This window comes from Alexandromys fortis, unplaced genomic scaffold (assembly GCF_014885135.2).
Source record: "Alexandromys fortis isolate MF-2015 unplaced genomic scaffold, M_Fortis_MF-2015_v1.1 scaffold_87, whole genome shotgun sequence".
NCBI classification, from domain to species: Eukaryota; Metazoa; Chordata; class Mammalia; order Rodentia; family Cricetidae; genus Alexandromys; species Alexandromys fortis.
This window is the reverse complement of record NW_026067971.1, coordinates 7,891,051-7,912,075: the sequence shown is the minus strand read 5'-3', so window position 1 is coordinate 7,912,075 and position 21,025 is coordinate 7,891,051. Positions and strand designations below refer to the sequence as shown.

General features: G+C 46.1%; 1 protein-coding gene across 8 annotated transcripts in view; it reads left to right on the top strand.

The window, feature by feature from the left end:
- Positions 1-14,117: 14,117 nt before the first annotated feature.
- Slc49a3 (solute carrier family 49 member 3) overlaps positions 14,118-21,025 on the top strand; it is a 14,179-nt gene continuing 7,271 nt past the window's right edge. For 2 of the 8 annotated variants that reach the window (XR_007594219.1, XM_050155613.1), the window contains exons 1-9: positions 14,133-14,682; positions 17,385-17,543; positions 17,780-17,993; positions 18,171-18,247; positions 18,878-19,015; positions 19,101-19,217; positions 19,629-19,781; positions 19,998-20,155; positions 20,661-20,770. Coding sequence is in view for 7 of the 8 variants with exons in the window: in XM_050155613.1 (XP_050011570.1) it covers positions 14,545-14,682; positions 17,385-17,543; positions 17,780-17,993; positions 18,171-18,247; positions 18,878-19,015; positions 19,101-19,217; positions 19,629-19,781; positions 19,998-20,155; positions 20,661-20,770 (1,264 nt within the window). In the remaining variant the exon portion in view is untranslated. Of the gene's footprint in view, positions 14,683-14,709; positions 14,806-17,384; positions 17,544-17,779; positions 17,994-18,170; positions 18,248-18,877; positions 19,016-19,100; positions 19,218-19,628; positions 19,782-19,997; positions 20,156-20,660; positions 20,771-21,025 lie in introns of those variants that run through there. The other 6 variants (XM_050155614.1, XM_050155616.1, XM_050155618.1 and 3 more) reach the window with 6 other exon arrangements.

The window sequence follows — 21,025 nt, the reverse complement described above, 5'->3', positions numbered from 1 at the left end:
CTCCCACCTCGCGAGCCGGAGGGGGCGGGGCCTCTGGAAGGCGGGGCCTACAGGGGTGGGGTCCAGGCGGGGCCAGAGGGCGCAGGCGCGTGCTGGCCGCGCTTAACTCAGGAAGCTGGTGCGACAAGCCAGGCGGGGTGGAGCTCAGGGGCGTGGCCGCAGGGGAAGAGGTGGGTCAGAAGGCGTGGTCAGAGCCGACAACCTGAAGAAACTTCGTCTGCAGGACGCTTCTGACTGGCTACTATCTGAGCACCCGGACAACAGGTTTTCTCCCGTGCAAGCCTTCTTACATTCCTGTCTTGTCTAGGAATCAGCCAGGTGCGCCGAACACTGTGGACACAGAGAGAGACCCTTCTGCTCTACTTTCGGACTGTAGAAACACAGCTATTAAAGGTTCGTTTGTTCAACGATTAAAGTCCTACGTGATCTGAGTTCAGACCGACCTACAACTCATTCATTTGTGCACTGTGCGTAGTGATCAGGGGTCACTGTAACTGGGAGAGAACAGAAAAGAATTTTTTTTTTTAAGTCAAGGTTTATCTTTGTAGCCTTGGCTGTCCTGGAACTCACTTTGTAGACTAGGCTGGCCTCGAACTCAGAGATTCACCTGCCTCTGCCTCCTGGGTGCTGGGATTAAAGGTACCACACTCCACTGGAAGGTTGTTCTTGGGGAACAAAGCAGTTGTGGCAGCAGTATGCTCAACAAGCAATGGGACAAGGAAGGAGTTCCAGGGGGGACCTGCCGGTATGGGGAGAGGAGGTAGTGCCTTGAGAGAAATCCAATAAGCGCATGTGTGCAGTGAGGATGAAAGGGTCGCGTGGATGGTCCCTCAGAGGGGAAGGCTCCCTGGGAACAAAGGCAGCTATGCTCTACAGAAACCTGACTGCCCTTTGCAATCACGGAGAGGTTATTGATGAGGGAGAGAGTTGAGAGATAGTCCTAGAGTAACGGAGGATATGGTCTTGGTATTAGAAATAGCAAACGAGGTACTGTTGAGCAGCCCGTAAACAGCCCTGGGAATAGAGTGCAGGTCCCAGGAATCCATTTAATTTGACAGACCACAGAACTGCCTGTATGCAAGTGGACTTTTCATGCCTTAAGTAAGACCATATCCAGATCTTGTTCTAGGTCCAAGGTTCAGACCTTGTTTCTGTGTCTAGCCATCAGGGATGTTTCAGGAAACTCTAGCTTTACATACCCTCATAGAAGAGAAAGTGGAATTATACTTGAATGAATTGGCACAGGAAACCACTTCCTAAAAGGAATCCCAGGAGCATAAACACTGATAGAAACAATTCATAAATAGGACCTCCTGAAATTGAGAAGCTTCTGTAAAGCAAGGATACAGTCAACAAGACAAAACAGCAGCCTACAGAATGGGAAAAGATCTTCACCAACCCCACATTGGACAAAGGGCTGATGTCTAAAATATACAAAGAACTCAATAAATTAGTCACCAAAAGAACAAATAATCTAATTAAAAAAATGGAGTACAGACCTAAACAGAAAATTCTCAACAGAGGAATCTAAAATGGCTGAAAGACACTTAAGGAATTGCTCAACATCCTTAGTCATCAGAGAAATACAAATCAAAACAACTCTGAGATTCTATCTTAGACCTGTAAGAATAGCCAAAATCAAAAACACTGATGACAACTTATGCTGGAAAGGTTGTGGGGAAAAGGGAACACTCCTCCATTGCTGGTGGGAATACAAACTGGTATAGCCACTTTAGAAATCAATATGGCAATTTCTCAGAAAACTAGGAAACAACCTACCTCAAGACCCAGCAATACTACTTTGGGGTATATATACTCAAAGAATGCTCAGTCATATCACAAGGACATGTGCTCAACTATGTTTATAGCAGCATTGTTTATCATAGCCAGAACCTGGAAACAACCTAAATGCCCCTCAACCAAAGAATGGATAAGGAAAATGTGGTACATTTACACAATGGAATACTACACGGTAGAGAAAAATAACGACATTTTGAAATTTGTAGGCAAATGGATGGATCTAGAAAACATATTGAGTGAGGTAACCCAGACACAGAAAGACAAATGTCAGTAAGTAGCACTCCTCCATAGCCTCTGACATTAGTTCTTGGCTCCAGGTTTCTGCGTTGAGTTCCTATCCCTAGATGATAAACTAACTGCAAGATGGAGTAAACCTTCTCCTCACCAACTTGCTTTGGTCATGGTGTGTAGACAGAATTTTCTGTTTGGCCTGGTCTTGCAGCTGTTCAGTCCCAAAGAAACACAGAGAGGCTTATATTAATTATAAACTGTTTGGCTTATTAGCTCAGGCTTATTAAAAAACTAACTCTTACAACTTAAATTAACCCAGTCTTTTTTATTGTTTTTATTGAGCTATATTTTTTTCTCCATTCTCCTCTCTCCCTTCCTCCTCCCTTTCTGCCCTCTCCCATGATCCCCATGCTCCCAATTTACTCAGGAGATCTTGTCTTTTTCTACTTCCCATGTATATTAGATCCATGTATGTCTCTCTTAGGGTCATTTTGTTGTCTAGGTTCTCTGGGATTCTCAATTGTAGGCTTGTTTTTCTTTGCTTTATGTCTAAAAGCCACTTATGAGTGAGTTCATATTAGACCTGCTCATCCTGCTTTCTTATATACCCCAGGACTACCTGCCCTGGATTGGTATCACCCACAATAGACTGGACCTTCCCACATCAATTGCTAATTAAGAAAATGCCATTCTGGTGGGGGCATTTTCTCAATTTCTCATTTTCTTCCTCTCCCCAAATAACCTTAGCTGTGTCAAGCTGACATAAACGCAGCCAGAACAGATCCCATCTGTTGTTGAACAATCTTTGTACACTGTTGTTGCATGAATAATAAAAACTCAGATACAGATATTGGGGTTCAAGCTGAAAATCAGAAAAGCAGAGCAGCAGCCACTGGAGAGATCTTTTACCTCTACCAAATCTTCAGACCAAAAGGGCAAGATCCTGTCTGCACAAATCCCCAGACTCCACACTCCAGTGAGTTCCTGTCTCTTCCCTTGTATATTTCTCTCTCCACTTAGCTCCCATCTCTAGCTCCCTAGTGCTGGAATTAAAGGTGTGTGATTCCCAAACACTGGGATTAAAGGTGTGAACCACTACCTCCTGGATCTGTTTCTGGATTGACCTTGTGTAGCCCAGGGTAGCCTTGAATTTATGTAGCTGTGGAGGTCTCCAACCCCAGAGTCCTGGGATTAAAGGTGTGCACCACCACTGCCTGGCCTGTATGGCTGGCTAGTGTGACTGCTTTGCCCTCTGAACTTCAGGCAAGCTTTATTTATTAAAACACAAATAATATACCACTATAACTATAAATATGTATTACTCTCATTGGTTAATAAAGATCTGACTAGTTTATAGCTGGCCAGGAAGAGATTGGAAAGGAGAGCCAGACTAGGAGGATGCTGGGAAGAAGAAGGTTGGAGTCTGAGGAGTCTTGTGGAGATGCCATGAGATGCAGAGTGAGCAGTATGGGAAGTGCATACATGAAGTAAATGAGCCTCGGGGCAGCACACAGATTAATAGAAATAGCCAGGCGGTGGTGGCGCACGCCTTTGATCCCAGCACTCGGGAGGCAGAGACAGGCGGATCTCTGAGTTTGAGGCCAGCCTGGTCTATAAGAGGTAGTTCTAGGACAGGCTCCAAAGCAACAGAGAAACCCTGTATGGAAAAAGGAAGGAAGAGAGGAAGGAATGGAGGGAGGGAGGGAGGGAGGGAGGGAGGGAGGAATGGGTTAATCTAAATTAGAGCTAGCTAAAAACAAGCTTAAGATATTACCTGAGCATTTATTTGGGGAGCAGCTGGCGGGGCAGAAAAGTCCACCTACACCCATCTTAAGAAGTTTTCCCAGATTTGCCACTGAAACTTTGTTCTGGACCTGGGAATTAGGAATGGAGCCATGGCCATATCTGGTTCGTTATGGAGATGGGAAAAGCAGCTAAGGTCCCTCCCTATGGGAGCAGCTCTAGTGCCTACTGCTGAATCAAGGAAACCAAGTCAGATGAAGCACATGTTGCAACAGTCAGATGAGTAAACCCTGCTTTAGCATCTGGTGATGTCAGAGATTTAAGGTCCATCTTAAGATATAATAATGATGTTGTGGTTGTTTTTTAGATGGCCTCATCTTTTATAGGTAAATACTAAAATCCCATGGAGAAAAATAATATGACCTCTGAAGCATCCTCAGGATGATGTGTATAGAATCGGTACGTGGGATTGGCATAACTCTGATGATGTAAAAATAAGTACAGATGTGCTGGAGAGATGGCCTATTTATTAAGAGCACTGGTTGCTCTTCCAGAATGTTTGATTACCAGCACCTACATGACCATTCACAACCATCTATAACTATAGTTCCATGGGGTTCTATACTCTATTCTGGATTCCTCAGCCACTAGGCACACAAGTGATACATAGACACACATGCAGGCAAAACACCTGTACACATAAAATAATCTTTAATGGAGATAATTCATGTTCACAGATATAGGTAGGTAAGTAGGTAGATAAATGATAGATGATAGATAGATAGATAGATAGATAGATAGATAGATAGATGATATATACAGAGATAGACAGATAAAATAGGTAAATTATAGATAGATTCAATATTGTCAAGACATCAGGTCTTCTCAATCTATCTATAGCTTCAATGGAATCCCAACCAAAACTTCTGAAGATGCTTGTTCTAAAAGACATGTGGAGAAGAAAAAGACAATTGCAGCACGATTAATAAAAACCCAGAGACAGAAATTGGTGTTCAACCTGAAGGTCAGAAAAGCAAAACAGTCAGCCACTGGCTCTTACCTCTACTTCAGTCTGAAATGGTGATCCTTCCTCCAGGGATCTCCTATGATACTGTCTGAGAGCTGTCTCCTCAGTCTTATATTCCTTTCTAGTGCTGGGATTAAAGGCCTGCAACACTACCACCTGGTTTCTATGGAAAACTAGTGTGGCTTCTGGGATTAAAGGTGTGTGTCACCACTGCCTGGCCTGTATGGCTGACCAGGGTGGATGTTTTATTCTCTGAACATCAAGAAAGCTTTATATATTAAAATACAAATGAAATATTGCTACAAACAATAGCCATCACAATACCAAATAAAATAAATAGAAAAGAAAAACCACCAAGAGGCTATCCTGGAACCTGCTTTGTAGACCAGGCTGGCCTCAAACTCAGAGCTCCACTTGCTTCTGCCTTCTGAATGCTGGGATTAAAGATGTGCACCACCACCACCCCAAGTGAGATGATTTCTTAAAGTAAATACACAAAGACAAATAAACTCAACATCTTTAGCCACAAGGAAATATATATCTCAGCTAAAAGATACCACACAATACCCTCTAGAATGGTTATAACTAAAAACACAGGCAGTGGCAAGTTTGTGGTGGGGATATAGAGAAATTAGAGTCTTCATACATAGTGGGAGTGCAAAAATGACCTAATTTCTTGAAAGACCATCTGGAGCTTCTCATACGTGAGATAAGATAAATTGAAGACTCGGCAATCCCTCTCTTAGAGATAGATCTAGGGGAAATGAAAACAAATGTGTACACAAAACCTATACAGAAGTACTCAGAGTAGCAACAATTCCAGTGATCCTAAAGTGGTAACAACCCAAGTGTCAATCAGTTAATGAATGAATAAGTAAATGGTGAATACAATGTGGCAACCCAGATAGTAAAATCTTATTTGGCAATAAACCGGAGTACTGGTACCCGACACAATGCGGATAAACCTGAAAGCACTGTGTGGAGTGAAAAAAATCCAATCATACAAGTATGACAGAAGGGCACATGTTACATGATTATGTTAAAATTTAATGTTCAGAAAAGGTAAATCCATGGAAACACAGACAGACAGGTGGTTGTCAAGAGTAACTGTGTAACTGTGAGTACCAGCATTCTTTGAAGTGACACTGTAAAACTATTTCGGTGGTAACTGCATTAAAGTCTAAAACTTGTGTACTTATTTTTTGATTTTTTTAACTTTTTTGAGGTAGGGTTTTATGTAGCCCAGGCTGGCCTCCAACTCTCTATGTGGCTGGGATGACCTTATGAACTACTGATTCTCCCACCTCCACATTCCAGGTGCTGGTACCACGCTCAAACCAACCTGTTCTCTTTAATTTTATCATTCTTTATTCAGGTGGTGAAACACACACACACACACACACACACACACACACACAGAGTTTACTGTATAAGCCATAACCACGCTCATACAGTGAATTAATACGTAGTTCAAATTAGATCCTATTGAGAAGTCACTCTCCATGAACACCTCACGCTTCTGTACAATATCTGTCCTCACAGCAGTGTAGTTTTAGCCAGGTTAAGAATGTGTGTTTATCAAGTCCAAATGGATCAAAGACCTCAGCATAAAGCCAGCCACACTGAACCTTATCGAAGAGAAAGTGGGAAGTACACTTGAACGCATTGGCACAGGGAACCACTTCCTAAATAGAACCCCAGCAACACAGACATTGAGAGAAACAATTAATAAAGGGGACCTCCTGAAACTGAGAAGCTTCTGTAAAGCAAAGGACATGGTCAACAAGACAAAATGACAGCCTACAGATTGGGAAAAGATCTTCACTAACCCCACATCAGACAGAAGTCTGATCTCCAAAATATACAAAGAACTCAAGAAATTGGACACCAAAAGATCACATAATCCAATAAAAAAAATGGAGTACAGACCTAAACAGAGAACTCTCAACAGAGGAATCTAAAATGGCTAAAAGACACTTAAGGAAATGTTCAACATCCTCAGTCATCAGAGAAATGCAAATCAAAACAACTCTGAGATTCCATCTTACACCTGTAAGAGTGACCAAGATCAAAAGCACTGATGACAACTTACTTATGCTGGAGAGGTTGTGGGGAAAAGGGGACCCTTCTGCATTGTTGGTGGGAATGCAAGCGGAATGTAAGCTGGTACAACCCCTTTGGATGTCAGTGTTGTGATTTCTCAGGATATTAGGAAACGACCTTCCTTGATGTGGGAGTGTCATATATCAATCTGTTGATTTCATTGGTTAAGCAATAAAGAAACTGCTTGGCCCTGATAGGTTAAAACATAGGTGGGAGGAGTAAACAGAACAGAATGCTGGGAGGAAGAGGAAGTGAGCTCAGAGACGCCATGCTCCCCTCTCCTGGGCAGACGCGATAGCTCTGCGCTCTGAGGCAGACGCATGAAGCTCAGACCCAGGATGGACGTAGACTAGAATCTTTCCCGGTAAGACTGATGCTACACAGTTTATTAGAGATGGGTTGATCGGGATATCAGAATTAGCCAGTAAGGGCTAAAGCTAATGGGCCAAGCAGTGTTTAAAAGAATAGTTTGTGTGTTGTTATTTCGGGGCATAAGCTAGCCAGCGGCTGGGGTGCTGGGGACGCAGCCCTGCCGCTCCTATTACAACACTTCCTCAAGACCCAGCAATACCACTTTTGGGTATATATCCAAAGGATACTCAATCATGCCACAAGGACATGTGCTCAACTATGTTCATAGCAGCTTTGTTTGTCATAGCCAGAACCTGGAAACAACCTAAATGCCCTGCAATCAAAGAATGGATAAGAAAAATGTGGTACATTTACATAGTGGAGTAATACACAGCAGAAAAAAAATGACAGCTTGAATTTTGCAGGAAAATGAATGGAACTAGAAAACATTATTTTGAGTGAGGTAACCCAGACTCAGAAAGACAATTATCACATGTACTCACTCATAGGTGGTTTTTTGACATAAAACAAAGAAGTCAGACTATAAACCACAATCCCAGAGAACAATATGGACACTAAGAGAGACTTACATAGATATAATCTATATGGGAAGTATAAAATATAAAAAGACAAGATCTCCTGAGTAAATTGGGAGCATGGGGACTTTGTGGGGAGATTGAAGGGAAAAGGGGAGAGGCAGGGAGAGGAGCAGAGAAAAATGTAGAGCTCAATAAATATCATGGAAAAAATAAATAAAAGAAAAGAAAAGAAAATAATGTGTGTTTAGTAGACTTTGGGATAGCGAGGTTGAGGAGCTGCCAGAGCTAGGGGGAGATTGCCCTTTCCCTCCCAGAACAAGAGGGGTGTAAACTGGGAATACTTGTTTGTTTCCCAACTACTCAGACCGAATAATCACACAGAAACTATATTAACATCAGGGGAGCATAGATTCCAGAGTATAAATCAAGCTTCCCTTTGGAAAGGAGATAAGGAGGTCCCTGCAGTTCTGGGTTTGGAGGGCAGACTTGCTCTAACCAGAATTTTCCTGATATTTACCCCAATGTGTGTGCAAGGACTAACAGACCAGCTAAGGAATCATTACAGTCAGCTACATCTGCCTTGGGTATCAAATGTTTTGTCTTTACCTAGCAATCTTTTGTTTCCTATAATTTACATGTGTAAAACTCTGGCAGCCTAGCTGTGCTTATGAACAATTAAAATAGAGCCCCTCCAAGTTTCTGATTTTATATGTGTCCTTCTACATTACATTCACTCTCTTTAAATAATTAAAATCTTTATTTTTTTATACTTGTTTTATTTTATGTGTGTCTTAGGGTTTCTATTGCTGTGAAGAGACACTATGACCACGGGAAACTTTAAGAAGGAAAACATTTAATTAGGGTTGGCTTACAGTTCAGAGGTTAATCTGTTATCATCATGGTGTAGCTTGAGCATATGAGACTTCAAAGCCTGACCCTACAGCGACACACTTCCTCAACAAGGCTACATCTACTCCAACAAAGCCCCTATCTCCTAAGGCCACTCGCTATGGGAGCCATTTTCTTTCAAACCACAATGTGTATGAGTGTTTTGCCTGTGTGCCTGTGAGTGTTTGTGTGCACCATATGTAAGCCTAGTGTCAGTTGAAGTCAGAAATATCAGCATTATATCCCCTGAACTGAAATTACAAATGGTTGTTGGCCACCATGCAAGTACTGGAAACCAAACCAGAGTCCTGTGCAAGAGAAACATGTGCTCTTAACTGCTGAGCCATCTCTCTAGCCCCTAAAGAGACACTCCTTACGTCTGCATATTCTTGAACTAGAAGCCCTGGTCACACTTAAGCAAAAAAGGAAGATAACCATTTCTATATACACAAAGGACAGACCCATCTCACATCTCACACTAGAACCTAAATATTATGCAAGGGCATAAAACATTAACACAAACTAAATACCAGTTTCAGTCCAGATAAATGCACAGTATAAACATCAGATTTTTACACAGAAAGATACAGGAGATGGAGGTGTGGCTGCATGGTAGAGTGATTGACCTGGCCTGTACAAGGGTCTGCATTCAAGCCTCAGTAGCACACACACAGAGAGAGAGAGAGAGAGAGAGAGAGAGAGAGAGAGAGAGAGAGAGACAGAGACAGAGACAGAGACAGAGACAGAGAGAGAGAGATACCCAATACTATTTTACACCATACTTAATCAGAAAATTCCTATCTAATATTATACATGCAAATAGGAAAACCAAAGATTTCACTTCTTTAAGAGATTAATAGTTCTGGAGCCATGCAGTCCTGGGGTGGGGGCTACAAGCTGAGCTATAGACACTTTCTGGTTTCTATTTTGGGGCTTATGAGAGCTCTCGGGCTTGATGGGGAAGGGAAGAAAAGAAGTGGACACCTGGGGGCCTTGTCTGTAGGGACAAACTAGAGTCCAGATGACAGTGATCAGAGACCCCCCCCAAAAAAAGGGCTCACATTCTAGCAATGGATGCTTCCATGGCCATGAGGATGAAGTCACGGTCAATCAGCTTGAGGCACCTGAAAGTCTGGATACTGATATGCTAACAAGGTCCCTGCTGGGTGTGTGTACCTTGCGTGGTTTTCCTGCAGCTGGGCCCAGGTTAGATTAGTGAGGCACAGGTGAGTCACTGGGCAGATACAGGAAGGAGGCATGCTGTTGGAACCAGATAGGTCTGGGAGGCTCTACACAGCTGTATGTGGGTGCCTGACAGCTGTGTAGAGGAGTGGCCCACAGCTGAAGGGCTTCTTTTCCTCCACCTTTGTTTTCCCAAGATATAGGCAGCTATAGTAACACAATAATTGGGAGAGACAACAGATGGGGGCCCTCGCCCTCAACATCCCCAACATTCTCTGGGAGGAGCAGGTGAACAACAGATAAACAACAGGCAGGACTCCTGGCCCCATCTCATCTCAGAGTATTATTCCTGGTAGTATCCCAGAAAAATGGGCCTTGCTTCATGTTCTCTTTGTATCAATTGCTTGATTTTTGACAAGATACTGTTTGGGAAAAACAGGCTTGAGACAAGCAATTCTTAGTGTTGGTTTGAGCTGCTGGAAGAAGTATAAATTTGGTTTAAAATAGAAGGAAAGACACTTAATATAGATTTCATCATGACTAGGGGGTTGAATGTTAACCAAGCCCCTGAAGATCACTAAGGAAGATGCCAGGCTTCTTCATGGTCATATAAAGGATACCATCAGCCTAACAAAGACCCTACTGTTGTACCTTCACAACCCACCCTCTCCTACCCTAGTGTCTAAGCCCTATCCACTACCACTCTCCAGTTCTAAAGTTTTGTCCTTAGAAAACTGCTGTATATAAATATTATGTTAGTTTATTTTTTGTTTACTGTGATGAAATGCATGAGCCTGGGTAACTCTTACAAGAAAAGAGGTGTGTTTGGTATATATATATATATGTGTGTGTGTGTGTGTGTGTGTGTGTGTGTGTGTGTGTGTGTGTGTATGAGATTCAAGTGTTTGGCACAGTCCTCACCTCAACACTGGTGAATGCTGTCATAATGAGGGAACATTGCTTAGAGGGAGTGATCACATTGGCAGGCAGGAAGCCATAGTGAGGGGATGGGCTAAATAAGCTTTTTCCTCTCTTCCCTTCCCTATCCCCTTTTTTTCTAGTGATGGAGGTTGAACTCAGGACCTTGCTCATTCTAAACAATCATCCTATCACTGAGCGAAGTCCCTGGCACCTAAGCTTCTCTTTTTAAATAATAATATGGAGAACTAACTTAAGGTCCTGTGAAAATTGGAGAACAAGATTCCCACTAGCCCCCCCCCCCCGCCCCGGCCTTTTTTTTTCTTCAAGACAGGGTTTCTGTGTAACTTTGGTGCCTGTCCTGGAACTAGCTCTTGTAGACCACCAGGCTGGCCTCAAATTCACAGAGATCCGCTTACCTCTGCCTCCTGAGTGCTAGGATAAAAGGTGTGCACCACCACCGTCCAGCAAGGCCCCATTTTTTTTGTTTTGTTTTTTGTTTTTTTGAGACAGGGTTTCTCTGTGGTTTTGGAGCCTGTCCTGGAACTAGCTCTTGTAGACCAAGCTGGTCTCGAACTCACAGAGATCCGCCTGTCTCTGCCTCCCAAGTGCTGGGATTAAAGGCGTGTGCCACCACCACCGGGCAGGCCCCATCTTTTAAAACCTCTTCCATCTCAATATCAACACTTTAAGAGAAAAGCTTATGGCACAGGGACACTTGGAACACACGCCCAGACCACACCAAACCGTTGCAAATGGTGCGATTCCATTTGTAAAATATATATATGTGTGTGTGTGTGTGTGTGTTTCATTTGTACTATATATATGTATACACACACACACACACACACACACACACACACACACACACATATATATCGGCTGTAGGGCCGGCTTTTACACTCTTACTCTGCATACTTTTCCAGGATGCCACATGTATTTGCTCTTCATTCCCGAGTAATATTCCATAGTGCTTATACTGTAGTTTACTTGACCATTAACTGACTGAAGGACACCTGAGTGTTTACACTTTTTTGATGATCACAAATAAAGTTGCTACAGGTTTTTATCTCTCATGGATAAATACTCATGACTGAAATGGCTGGGTTATGTGATAACTACCTTCTTAGTTTTATGAGAAACTGACAACTTGTTTTCTATAGCCTTGACAACATTTAAAGTTGTCGGCGCACGCCTTTAATCCCAGCACTCGGGAGGCAGAGGCAGGTGGATCTCTGTGAGTTCGAGACCAGCCTGGTCTACAAGAGCTAGTTCCTGGACAGGCACCAAAGCTACAGAGAAACCCTGTCTCGAACCCCCCCCCCCAAAAAAAAAGTTGTCAGTATTTTTATTTAAGATTCTAAAAAGAAGTATGCTATTAGCTCATTATTGTTTTAATTAGCATTTTATTGGTGGCTAATAAAGTTGGTCATTAATCCTTAATTGCCATCTGTTTATTCTCTTCAGTCTTTTGCCCATATTCTAATTGGGTTTGAAAAACACTATGTAGTGGCCCTTTGTTAGATATGTGATTTGCAAATATTTTCTTCCGATCTGTGTGTAGAAAATCCTCTTGAATGTGCATGTATGTGCTGACTATGGCACAGACTGTTAATCTCAGCAGAGACAAGACAGGAGGATCTCTGTAAATATAAGACCATCTTGGTCTACAGAATGAGTTCTAGGCCAGCCACGAAGACAAAGTGAGACCCTTTCTTCTCTAATCAAACCTGGAACCTATCCACTAGTTTTGGAGCATGAAATAATTCTCAATATTTTTTCCAGGTCAAACTTTTCAAAATCATTCTCAACAAGACAACTGAGGCCTATGAACAGATAGATGCCTTATACCACATACAGTTTTCACTTATTCCTTGATTTTTATCCATTTTAAAGTTTCTATGTTTCATTTTATGTTACTTCTTTTCTTACAATATTCAAACATCTACAACAATAAATTCATGTTCAATATTTAAAGAAAGAAAGAAAAGCTTCTTGATAGAAGCCACATTAACCCTATAGGTAAATTCAGAGAAAACTAACATCAGCTAACATGCTGAGTTTTTCAGTGCCTGAGTAAAGTATCTTGTCCGTTTCTGTAGGCCTTTGTTGGTTTCTTTCATTAGTGTTGTACGGGTTTTAGCATGTAAGTGCTATACCTGTTTTGTTAAATTTATAGCTCAGTATTATCTTTGATGAGATCATGAATGTATTGTTTTTCATTTTGGTTTCCATGTTGTGCACACTGGTAGAGTGTTTAGGAAGACAGCTGTTGATTGTATACTGATCTAACGCTTGATAACCTTGTTGAACTCACTTGCTTAGCACAAGAGCCCTAAGATAGTGGATGGAGGCAGTTCAGCAGGTTTACTTAAACAATACAGGCAGTACAGGAAGTAACCACGGTGATGCCCCATTTGGAGATAGGCTACCTAAACCAGACGCTGGTGACAGGCATGCTTCCATCTAAGCTAGGGCCCCTCTCAGTCTCCCAGACAGAATATCAGGATGTCAAAGTCCCCAGCCAAGAGCAGCTCCAGGCCATAGGGGTAGGGTTTGGTGGACCGGGTCTTCAGGGAAGTGACCATAAACTGTGGCCCGAGAGTAAGCAGGGGTGAGACTGGAATGGAACCGGGAGAGAAGAGGGCAAGGACCACAGGCGTCATCATGAGTCTCAGAATATACTGCCCTTTTCAGGGTATCACCAGGGTTTTGCTCATTTTCTCCTTACTGGACAGGACTTCACCTCCAAATGGGAGAATCTATCTGACATGCACACAGCCCCACTAAGGACACACCAAAGGCTGGAACCTGTATGGTGTAAGGTGGTATCATCTGATATTGAAGATAAACAGCCTAGACTACACAAGTGAGACTCCAGCTCAAAAACTAAATCCCTAAGCCCCAGAAACGAACAAAAGGAACAGTAATCTTGAGGGCAAGACCATAGGGATGTGTTTGAAGCAGAAAAAGCCTCCTCACTGTGAGAAACTCACTTTCTGACCCTGCCTGGCCAGTCCCCCCTGTTCCTGCCCCAACAGCTCTTCACTCCTCACTAGTCTGAACAGGAACTTTGGCCTACAGGGCTTCACCTGAACCAGTCAGGCCAAACAGTGGCAAGAGTCGGGTGACTCCTATCAACTGCGTTAGCTCAGAGTCAGGTGACTCCTAACTTCTTTGCCAGGCCTCCTTTCTAACCACAGAAAGCAACTGCCCCTGCCTACTCAACCCAGCTGTTTTCCAGGTGCAAATGAGAGAGTCTTGAGTGGAGCTGGCAGCTGCCTACCTGCAGGCAGGGGTGGTGTAGCCAGACACAGCCTTTCCTCCATCCCGCCTCTTCCTCCTCTAGGAGGAGTCTAGTAACTGTCCCGGATTGGAGGTTTTTGGAAAACTGAACCCACTCTCCTCCTCCTGATTGGCTTCGGGCCGTTAAAGAGCTTCTACTTAGGACCTCAAGAATTTGAGGGGGGGCTTTCAGGAAATGCAGATTTTGCTCAAGTAGAGACCCCTTTCGGGGACCTTCCACTGCGGATGAAGTTCCAGGTGCAGAACACACAGGCTGTGGTAAAACAATTAGCTCTAAAGGGAATTTTTATCCCTCCGGTTTCTATCTTGGCCTCTGTCGGAGGGTAACCCTGCTTCTCCCACCCAACTTCTCCTTTGGGGCGGGGCCTAACCAGATCATTCCTCCCGGCCCTGGTCCTCGGATATCCTACCCACGCGCAGCACTTTGCCGTGAAATGCACGCAGGCGGCCGAGACTATGGGGGACAGGCTGGAAGCCTGGGACAGGTCGGGGACATCTGCAAACGCCGGAGAAGAGGTGCCTGTTCCCCGCGTCTATGCGCGCCGCTGGGTCTTCCTGCTGGCGGTCAGCCTTCTGAGCTGCTCCAACGCGATGGTACCGGGCGCCGGGACGGGCGGGGCGGGCGGGGCGGGTCTTTCCAGCAGCCCCACCGCCAGTTTGTTTTTGCTTCTTCACGGGAACCGACCTTTCTTCTAGCCCAAGAGGTAGTAAAAGAAGGTAAATACCTGTTCTGCCTGGGAGGGAACAGCCAAGACGACAGGTCTGTTAGTCTCAAGGGTCTCAACGCTGCAACTTGTTGCTTTCTTCTCACACCTTCCCTAGCCCCCAAATGCTAATGTCAGGGGGTCCCGTGAGGCACAGGTAGACTGCTGGTGATCCTCCCTAGCGTGGAACTGTTACCGTCTGCCGCTCAAAGACAGCCAACGCTGCACCTCTCTGGTGCTGGGTCTCCCTAGTACGTGTGAAGAAACTTTAGGTCACATTGTGGCCACTTAGCTGAATGGCTAGCATTTGGGCCATGCAGCTATGAGTTGTATAAAATATAGCTCAGACAGTGCCAAGCCTGGGGGCCATGAGGAAGTATAGCCCTCGGTGGGTCTAGATGGTGTACAGCCGCCTACCATGGGTTCAGCTACCCACTGGCACTCAGTGTGAATCAGCAGTAGGTTGGTTCTGATGGCCCTATCTTTTTCCCTGCTCTTGTGAAGAAACAACTTTGAGTGAAAGAGAGGGATACAGGTGATACCTGCTGTGGTCCTGGAGTTTATTAACTATGACAGTATCAGAAACTTCTCTCCTGGTAGCTGCCTTTACTAGTTGGGACTTGCTGCTATGGCTTGGCTCACAGGTCCAGTTTCTAGAATTAGGAAACATAATTGGTTAGGGATGAATGTCTGTGGATACATGCGGGAATCTACTTGAATCTTTCCTTCTGTAGATGCGGGAAATCCTGGGATACTTGGGTAGTGTCCTGCTGTCCTTATGGAGCAAACAGAATGTTACCCTGATGCTAAAAATTATCACGATCCAGGCTGGGTCCTCATTGTGACCTGTGGGCTACATGTTCAGTCATGCTTCCTGGAGTCCCTGCTCTTTTGTAGCTGGTGACGGGGCTCCAGGATTCTGAGAGAGCAGCCTGAGGGGCACATAGCTGTGAGACCAAAAGATGGCCCTGTGATTTACATGGGAAGGAGGTCAGGAGGTGAGCTAGGGCAAGGCTGAGAGCTGGTTCAAAGTATTGTCCAGTAGGTGAGATGGATGGACTTTTTTTCTTCCCACATCTGTCGCGTGATATCTCTGCCTTTTTGTATGTGGGCCACAGCTCTGGGAGGAACAAGAACAAAGGTGAGAGACTTGCTAGATGGGCTCTGTTTTTTTTTTTTCTTTTTTGGATTTTTGAGACAGGGTTTCTCTGTAGTTTTTGGTGCCTGTCCTGGAACTAGCTCTTGTGGACCAGGCTGGCCTCGAACTCACGGAGATTCACCTGCCTCTGTCTCCCAAGTGCTGGGATTAAAGGCGTGCACCACCACCACCCTGTGGGCTCTGTTTTTCTTGCTCAGCACACAGGTTCTGAAAACATACCTGGTCCCTGTTTGCTCTATGAGGCCAGACAGGAGGCAACTGGGCCTGCATGGGGCACTTTCTAAGTCTGGGAGACCTATCTGTTCTTGTATCCTTCTCTGAGAAAAAAAAAAGGAAATGCAGCTGTTGCACAACCTTGGGGTTTCCTGAGGCTTTGTGGTTGGGAAGGCTGACACTCTCTGTTCAGCTGTGGAGGGTGTGGCTTGGACCTTTGACATCCTGAGTAGGGTTCATCAGGAACTTTGATTTGGGACACACCCTTATTGGGCCACATATCTATCCTCTCTACTGTTCTAAGCTTGGGTGACCTCTTCTCTCCACTCAGCCCCCCAGAAAAACTTCCTCCACATCTTTTTTTCACTCTTCTGGGCTTCAGAGTCCCTATGCTTTGTAATGCCTAAGACAGGAGGATGTTGTGCAGAGAGAGATGCCATTGGTTCCACCCATCCCTAAAGAAGTCTTGGGCTCTGAACTCTTCTGTCTTGGCTCTCTTTGGCCCCTCCTTGGTCCTCATGCATGTTCTGAGCCCCCAAGGCATCATTTATCCGTGTCTGGATGTCTGGCATGGAGTCTTGTCCACACACCAGACCAGGCCTCATAGTCTCCCCTAAAATGTGTTCCTTGTCTATCTTGTCTCAGTACATTGCTCAACCATGAAATCTGGAACCATGGCTACCATCTGCACTCACGCCCATATCTCCCCCTCCTACCCTGTGTGCTCCAGGACTATGTCCTTAAGTGCTATGACCCACTCAGTGTGCAGGATGTCCCACCCACTGAGATTCTGGCTTCTCTGTCTCTCATTACTCACAGCCAAGTTTCAGCTGCCCACTTTCATATTTCCACCACCTTCAACACAGTACCTCCCAAGCAATGGACATGGTCTCCATTGATTGCCTTTAGCCTCAGAGATTCAGACCAATCCTGATGAGGTTAGTGGTCCTTCAGACTCTGGCCAGGTTTTTGGCCTCATGTCTGCCTCCAGGCTGGTTCATGGTTCACTGCTGGGCATGCTGTGGGCCATACCTGGCTGCTTTCATGGTTTGTAACAGAACAAGGGTGATTCTCTAGCAGGGTGACCCAAAGTTTCTGTTAGGCTCTGTCCTCATAGACTTTACAGGCATGCCCGCACCCCTGCTTCTACCCTGAGCTAGTCAACTGTGGGCTGTCTAGGTAATGTCTGTGACCCATAGCTGATTATGTGTGTCCCATAGCTATGGCTCAGCTTTGCACCTGTAGCAGACACCATCGCTCAGCACTTCTTCCTGTCCATGGAGCAGATCAACTGGCTGTCACTAGTCTACCTTGTGGTATCCATCCCATTTGGCATGGCAGCCATCTGGGTTCTGGACTCTGCTGGGCTCCGTGGAGCGGTAAGTTATCCCATACCTGTGTGAGGAGGGAGGGACCCTTTGAATTTGGCTGCAGAAGTTTGGTCTCATCTCCAGATTAGAGTCTACCAGTCCTTATGGCTGGGCTCTCCAGGCAAAGCAGCTGGGGAGGGCAGGTAGATATTGGGGTATCCCTATAAGGTAGGGATAGGTATCTGGAGATGTAGGTGTGAAGGGTCTTGACTGCCATATAGTCTTTTGACTGTCCATTCCTACAGACTATCCTGGGTGCATGGTTGAATTTTGCTGGGAGTTTGCTACGTGCTGTGCCCTGCTTGGATGTCAGGATCCCCAGTCCATTTGCCTTCTTCATGAGTGGCCAGAGCCTCTGTGCCTTGGCCCAGACCCTGGTCATCTCTTCTCCAGCCAAGCTGGCTGCCTTATGGTTCCCAGAGCACCAGAGAGCCACAGCTAACATGATCGGCACTATGTGTGAGTCCCGGGGTGGGACCTCTGCAACTTGGGCTCAGCTCACAGACCCTGCTCTATGTGTGTCCTCTGCTCTCCAGCTTGGGCCAAAGCCAAGGTGCCTGAAACAGGCACGATTCCCTACAAGGGCTGGGGTGAGGCCTGTCACAACTGAGCTTATACAACTGTTTTTCTACCCAGCAAATCCTCTGGGCATCCTTGTGGCAAATGTGCTATCTCCTGCCCTAGTCAAGAAGGCAGAAGACATCCCCATGATGGTGAGGGGCTCTTGATGATCTTACATGTGGCATGTGTACTGTGTCAACTTGAGTATATACATATACTTGTGTACAGTACATATGGTAGTTTTACTGGTATGTGATCTATACACACATACATATACCTGGTGTATATAAATGCTTGTTGTTATGACATCCTAGGTATGTTAGCATGATCTGCTTCTTATGTAGGACTAAGTCTGGAGCTGGGAAGTTGGGCTGGTGTTATCAAGAATGGATTCATCCTTGAATATTATTCTGAATGCTAGGTTCTACATACAGCCATAAAGAACAGATGAGGGTAGAGGGATTCAGCCCCCCAAAGGAGTGGGGTTTGCTGATTCTGGAGATTAAAGGCAGGTGCCAGCTAGTAAGGTGGACAGAGCAGACTGAGACATGTGGGGGGTACATGTGTCGGTGTGATGTAGCATGATTAATAAAAACCCAGAGACAGATATTGGTCAGAAAAGCAAAATAGCCAGCTACTGTCTCTGACTTCTACCTCAGTCCGAAATGACAATTCTGTGTCTGAGAGCTGTCTCCTCCAGTCTTATATGCCTCTCGAGGGCTGGGATTAAAGGCCTGCATCACTAGTGTGGCTTCTTTGTGACACTCAGAATCTCTCCCCAGCTTGGTATCTACATTATCCCTGCTGCCCTTGCCTGTCTCTTGGCCACTGCCTGCCTCTGGGAGAGTGTGCCTCCTAGCCCGCCATCGACAGGGGCTGCCAGTTCCACTTCAGAGAGTTTCCTCCACGGCCTCAAACTGGTGGGTTGTGTGGGTTCTGGGGGCGGGGAAGCTGTGTTCAGAAGCTTGCTTGGGCTCCTGAGTTGAGGGCTGTTTTTCCTTCTAGCTCATCCAGAATAAGGCCTATGTCATCCTGGCCATATGCTTCGGTGGTGGCATTGGTATCTTCTCCAGCTTCTCAGCCCTCCTGGAACAGATCCTTTGTGCCAATGGCTACTCCAATGTAAGTTGTAGCCCTGCCTTTGGAGTGGGCTCTGCCTCTGTGAGGGTTACCTACAGCTCCTGAGCACCCAGTTCACCCCTGCCCGATAGGGGTGAGATCAACAGCCACTCATGGAGGTGGTAGCCATGGCTGTTTATATATCTCTGGGTCATGACCTCTGCCTCCTGACACAGTGGCTGGTGTAGGTCTCTCATGGGCCATAGGCATGTATCTAGGGTCTATGGGCTATCTGTGGTGATACCCCTTTCCCTTTAGTGAGGTTCACATTGTAGAAAATCCATCCTAGGAGGCAGCTTGACAGGGTTGCCTAGACTGGCCCTCCGGAACCTCCCTGGTGATGATGTATGCTCTCAGGAGCCCTGTTGGCTCCCTGCCTCTGGATGGTTCTAAGCTTGCCCAACCCACTTCCAGGAGTTCTCAGGCCTCTGTGGGGCTCTCTTCATCGTGTTTGGGATTTTGGGGGCACTGCTTCTAGGCCTGTATGTGGATCGGACCAAGCACTTCACCGAAGCCACCAAGATAGGCCTCTGTCTGACTTCCATGACCTTCGTGGCCTTTGCTCTGGTGAGACTCATTGGGAACAAAGATGGAGGGAGACTATGGCAGATGGGTCTGTGAGGGACAGCGGTGGCTTCCCCAGAGCTGGTGCCTCAGTGTCGGGTAACCCTGGGTAGGACTGGCTTCACCGCCACACTCTGTCACTCAGTCTAGGAACTCACAGGGGAGGTGGCATGACTTACCGCCATCCCTGTTCCATTCTCTACCCCTTGTTGGTGCCAGGTGTCCCAGCTGCAGGGACAGACCTTTGCGTTGGCCGCCATCTGCTCCCTCCTAGGGCTGTTTGGCTTCTCAGTGGCACCCGTGGTCATGGAGTTGGCAGTTGAATGCTCGTTTCCTGTGGGTGAAGGTGCCTCTGCTGGCTTGATTTTTGTCCTGGGGTGAGTATCCTTCTGGGTGGCGTTGGTCACTTCTCCCAGGGTATGGATTTCTTTCCTTGTGGATCTTGAGCCATGGCTCCCGATCCTTGAAGCTAGGAACGTGCTTGCTCTGACCAGGATAAGCATGTACTGAGTACTTGCTGCGTGCACGCCTGTGCCTCTGCAGGGCCAGTAGACAAAGGCAGCCTACTGCTTCAGGAGTGACAGGTGTTACACCGGTGGGCATAGGTGTTTTTTCCTTCCAAAGATGGCATTTGGTGTGGTGGGCAGAGAGCTTTGCTGCCCAGACTGAGGCCCTGTATCTAGGCAGGCCGAGGGTGCCGGTGTGGTGGGCCGAGAGCTTTGCAGCCCAGGCTGAGGGCCCTGTATCTAGGCAGGCCGAGGGTGCCGGTGTGGTGGGCCGAGAGCTTTGCTGCCCAGGCTGAGGCCCTGTATCTAGGCAGGCCGAGGGTGCCGGTGTGGTGGGCCGAGAGCTTTGCTGCCCAGGCTGAGGCCCTGTATCTAGGCAGGCCGAGGGTGTGCTCATCATGCTGCTGCTGACGGCGCTGACCGTGAGGCGAACGGGCCCATCCTTTTCTACCTGCCGGCAGGGCGAGGAGCCTCTAGACTGGACAGGTGAGTTTCTGAGCCCAGGCCTTGGCCCCAGAGAGCTAAGACCGGACCAGGAAGATAGGGTATTAGGAGGCCTGGCCCAGCTGAGGATATTGGATCTTGTTGGTCTTTACACCCAACTGGCAGTCACCAGTTGGTATGGGTGTGAAGTGGTATGGTCAAATGCCTGGGCTCTGCTTGTAGGTGTAGTCCCAAGACCCTGACAAAAATCCAACATCAGTATCCCCCCCCCCCCCCCCCCCCCCCCCCCCCCCCCCC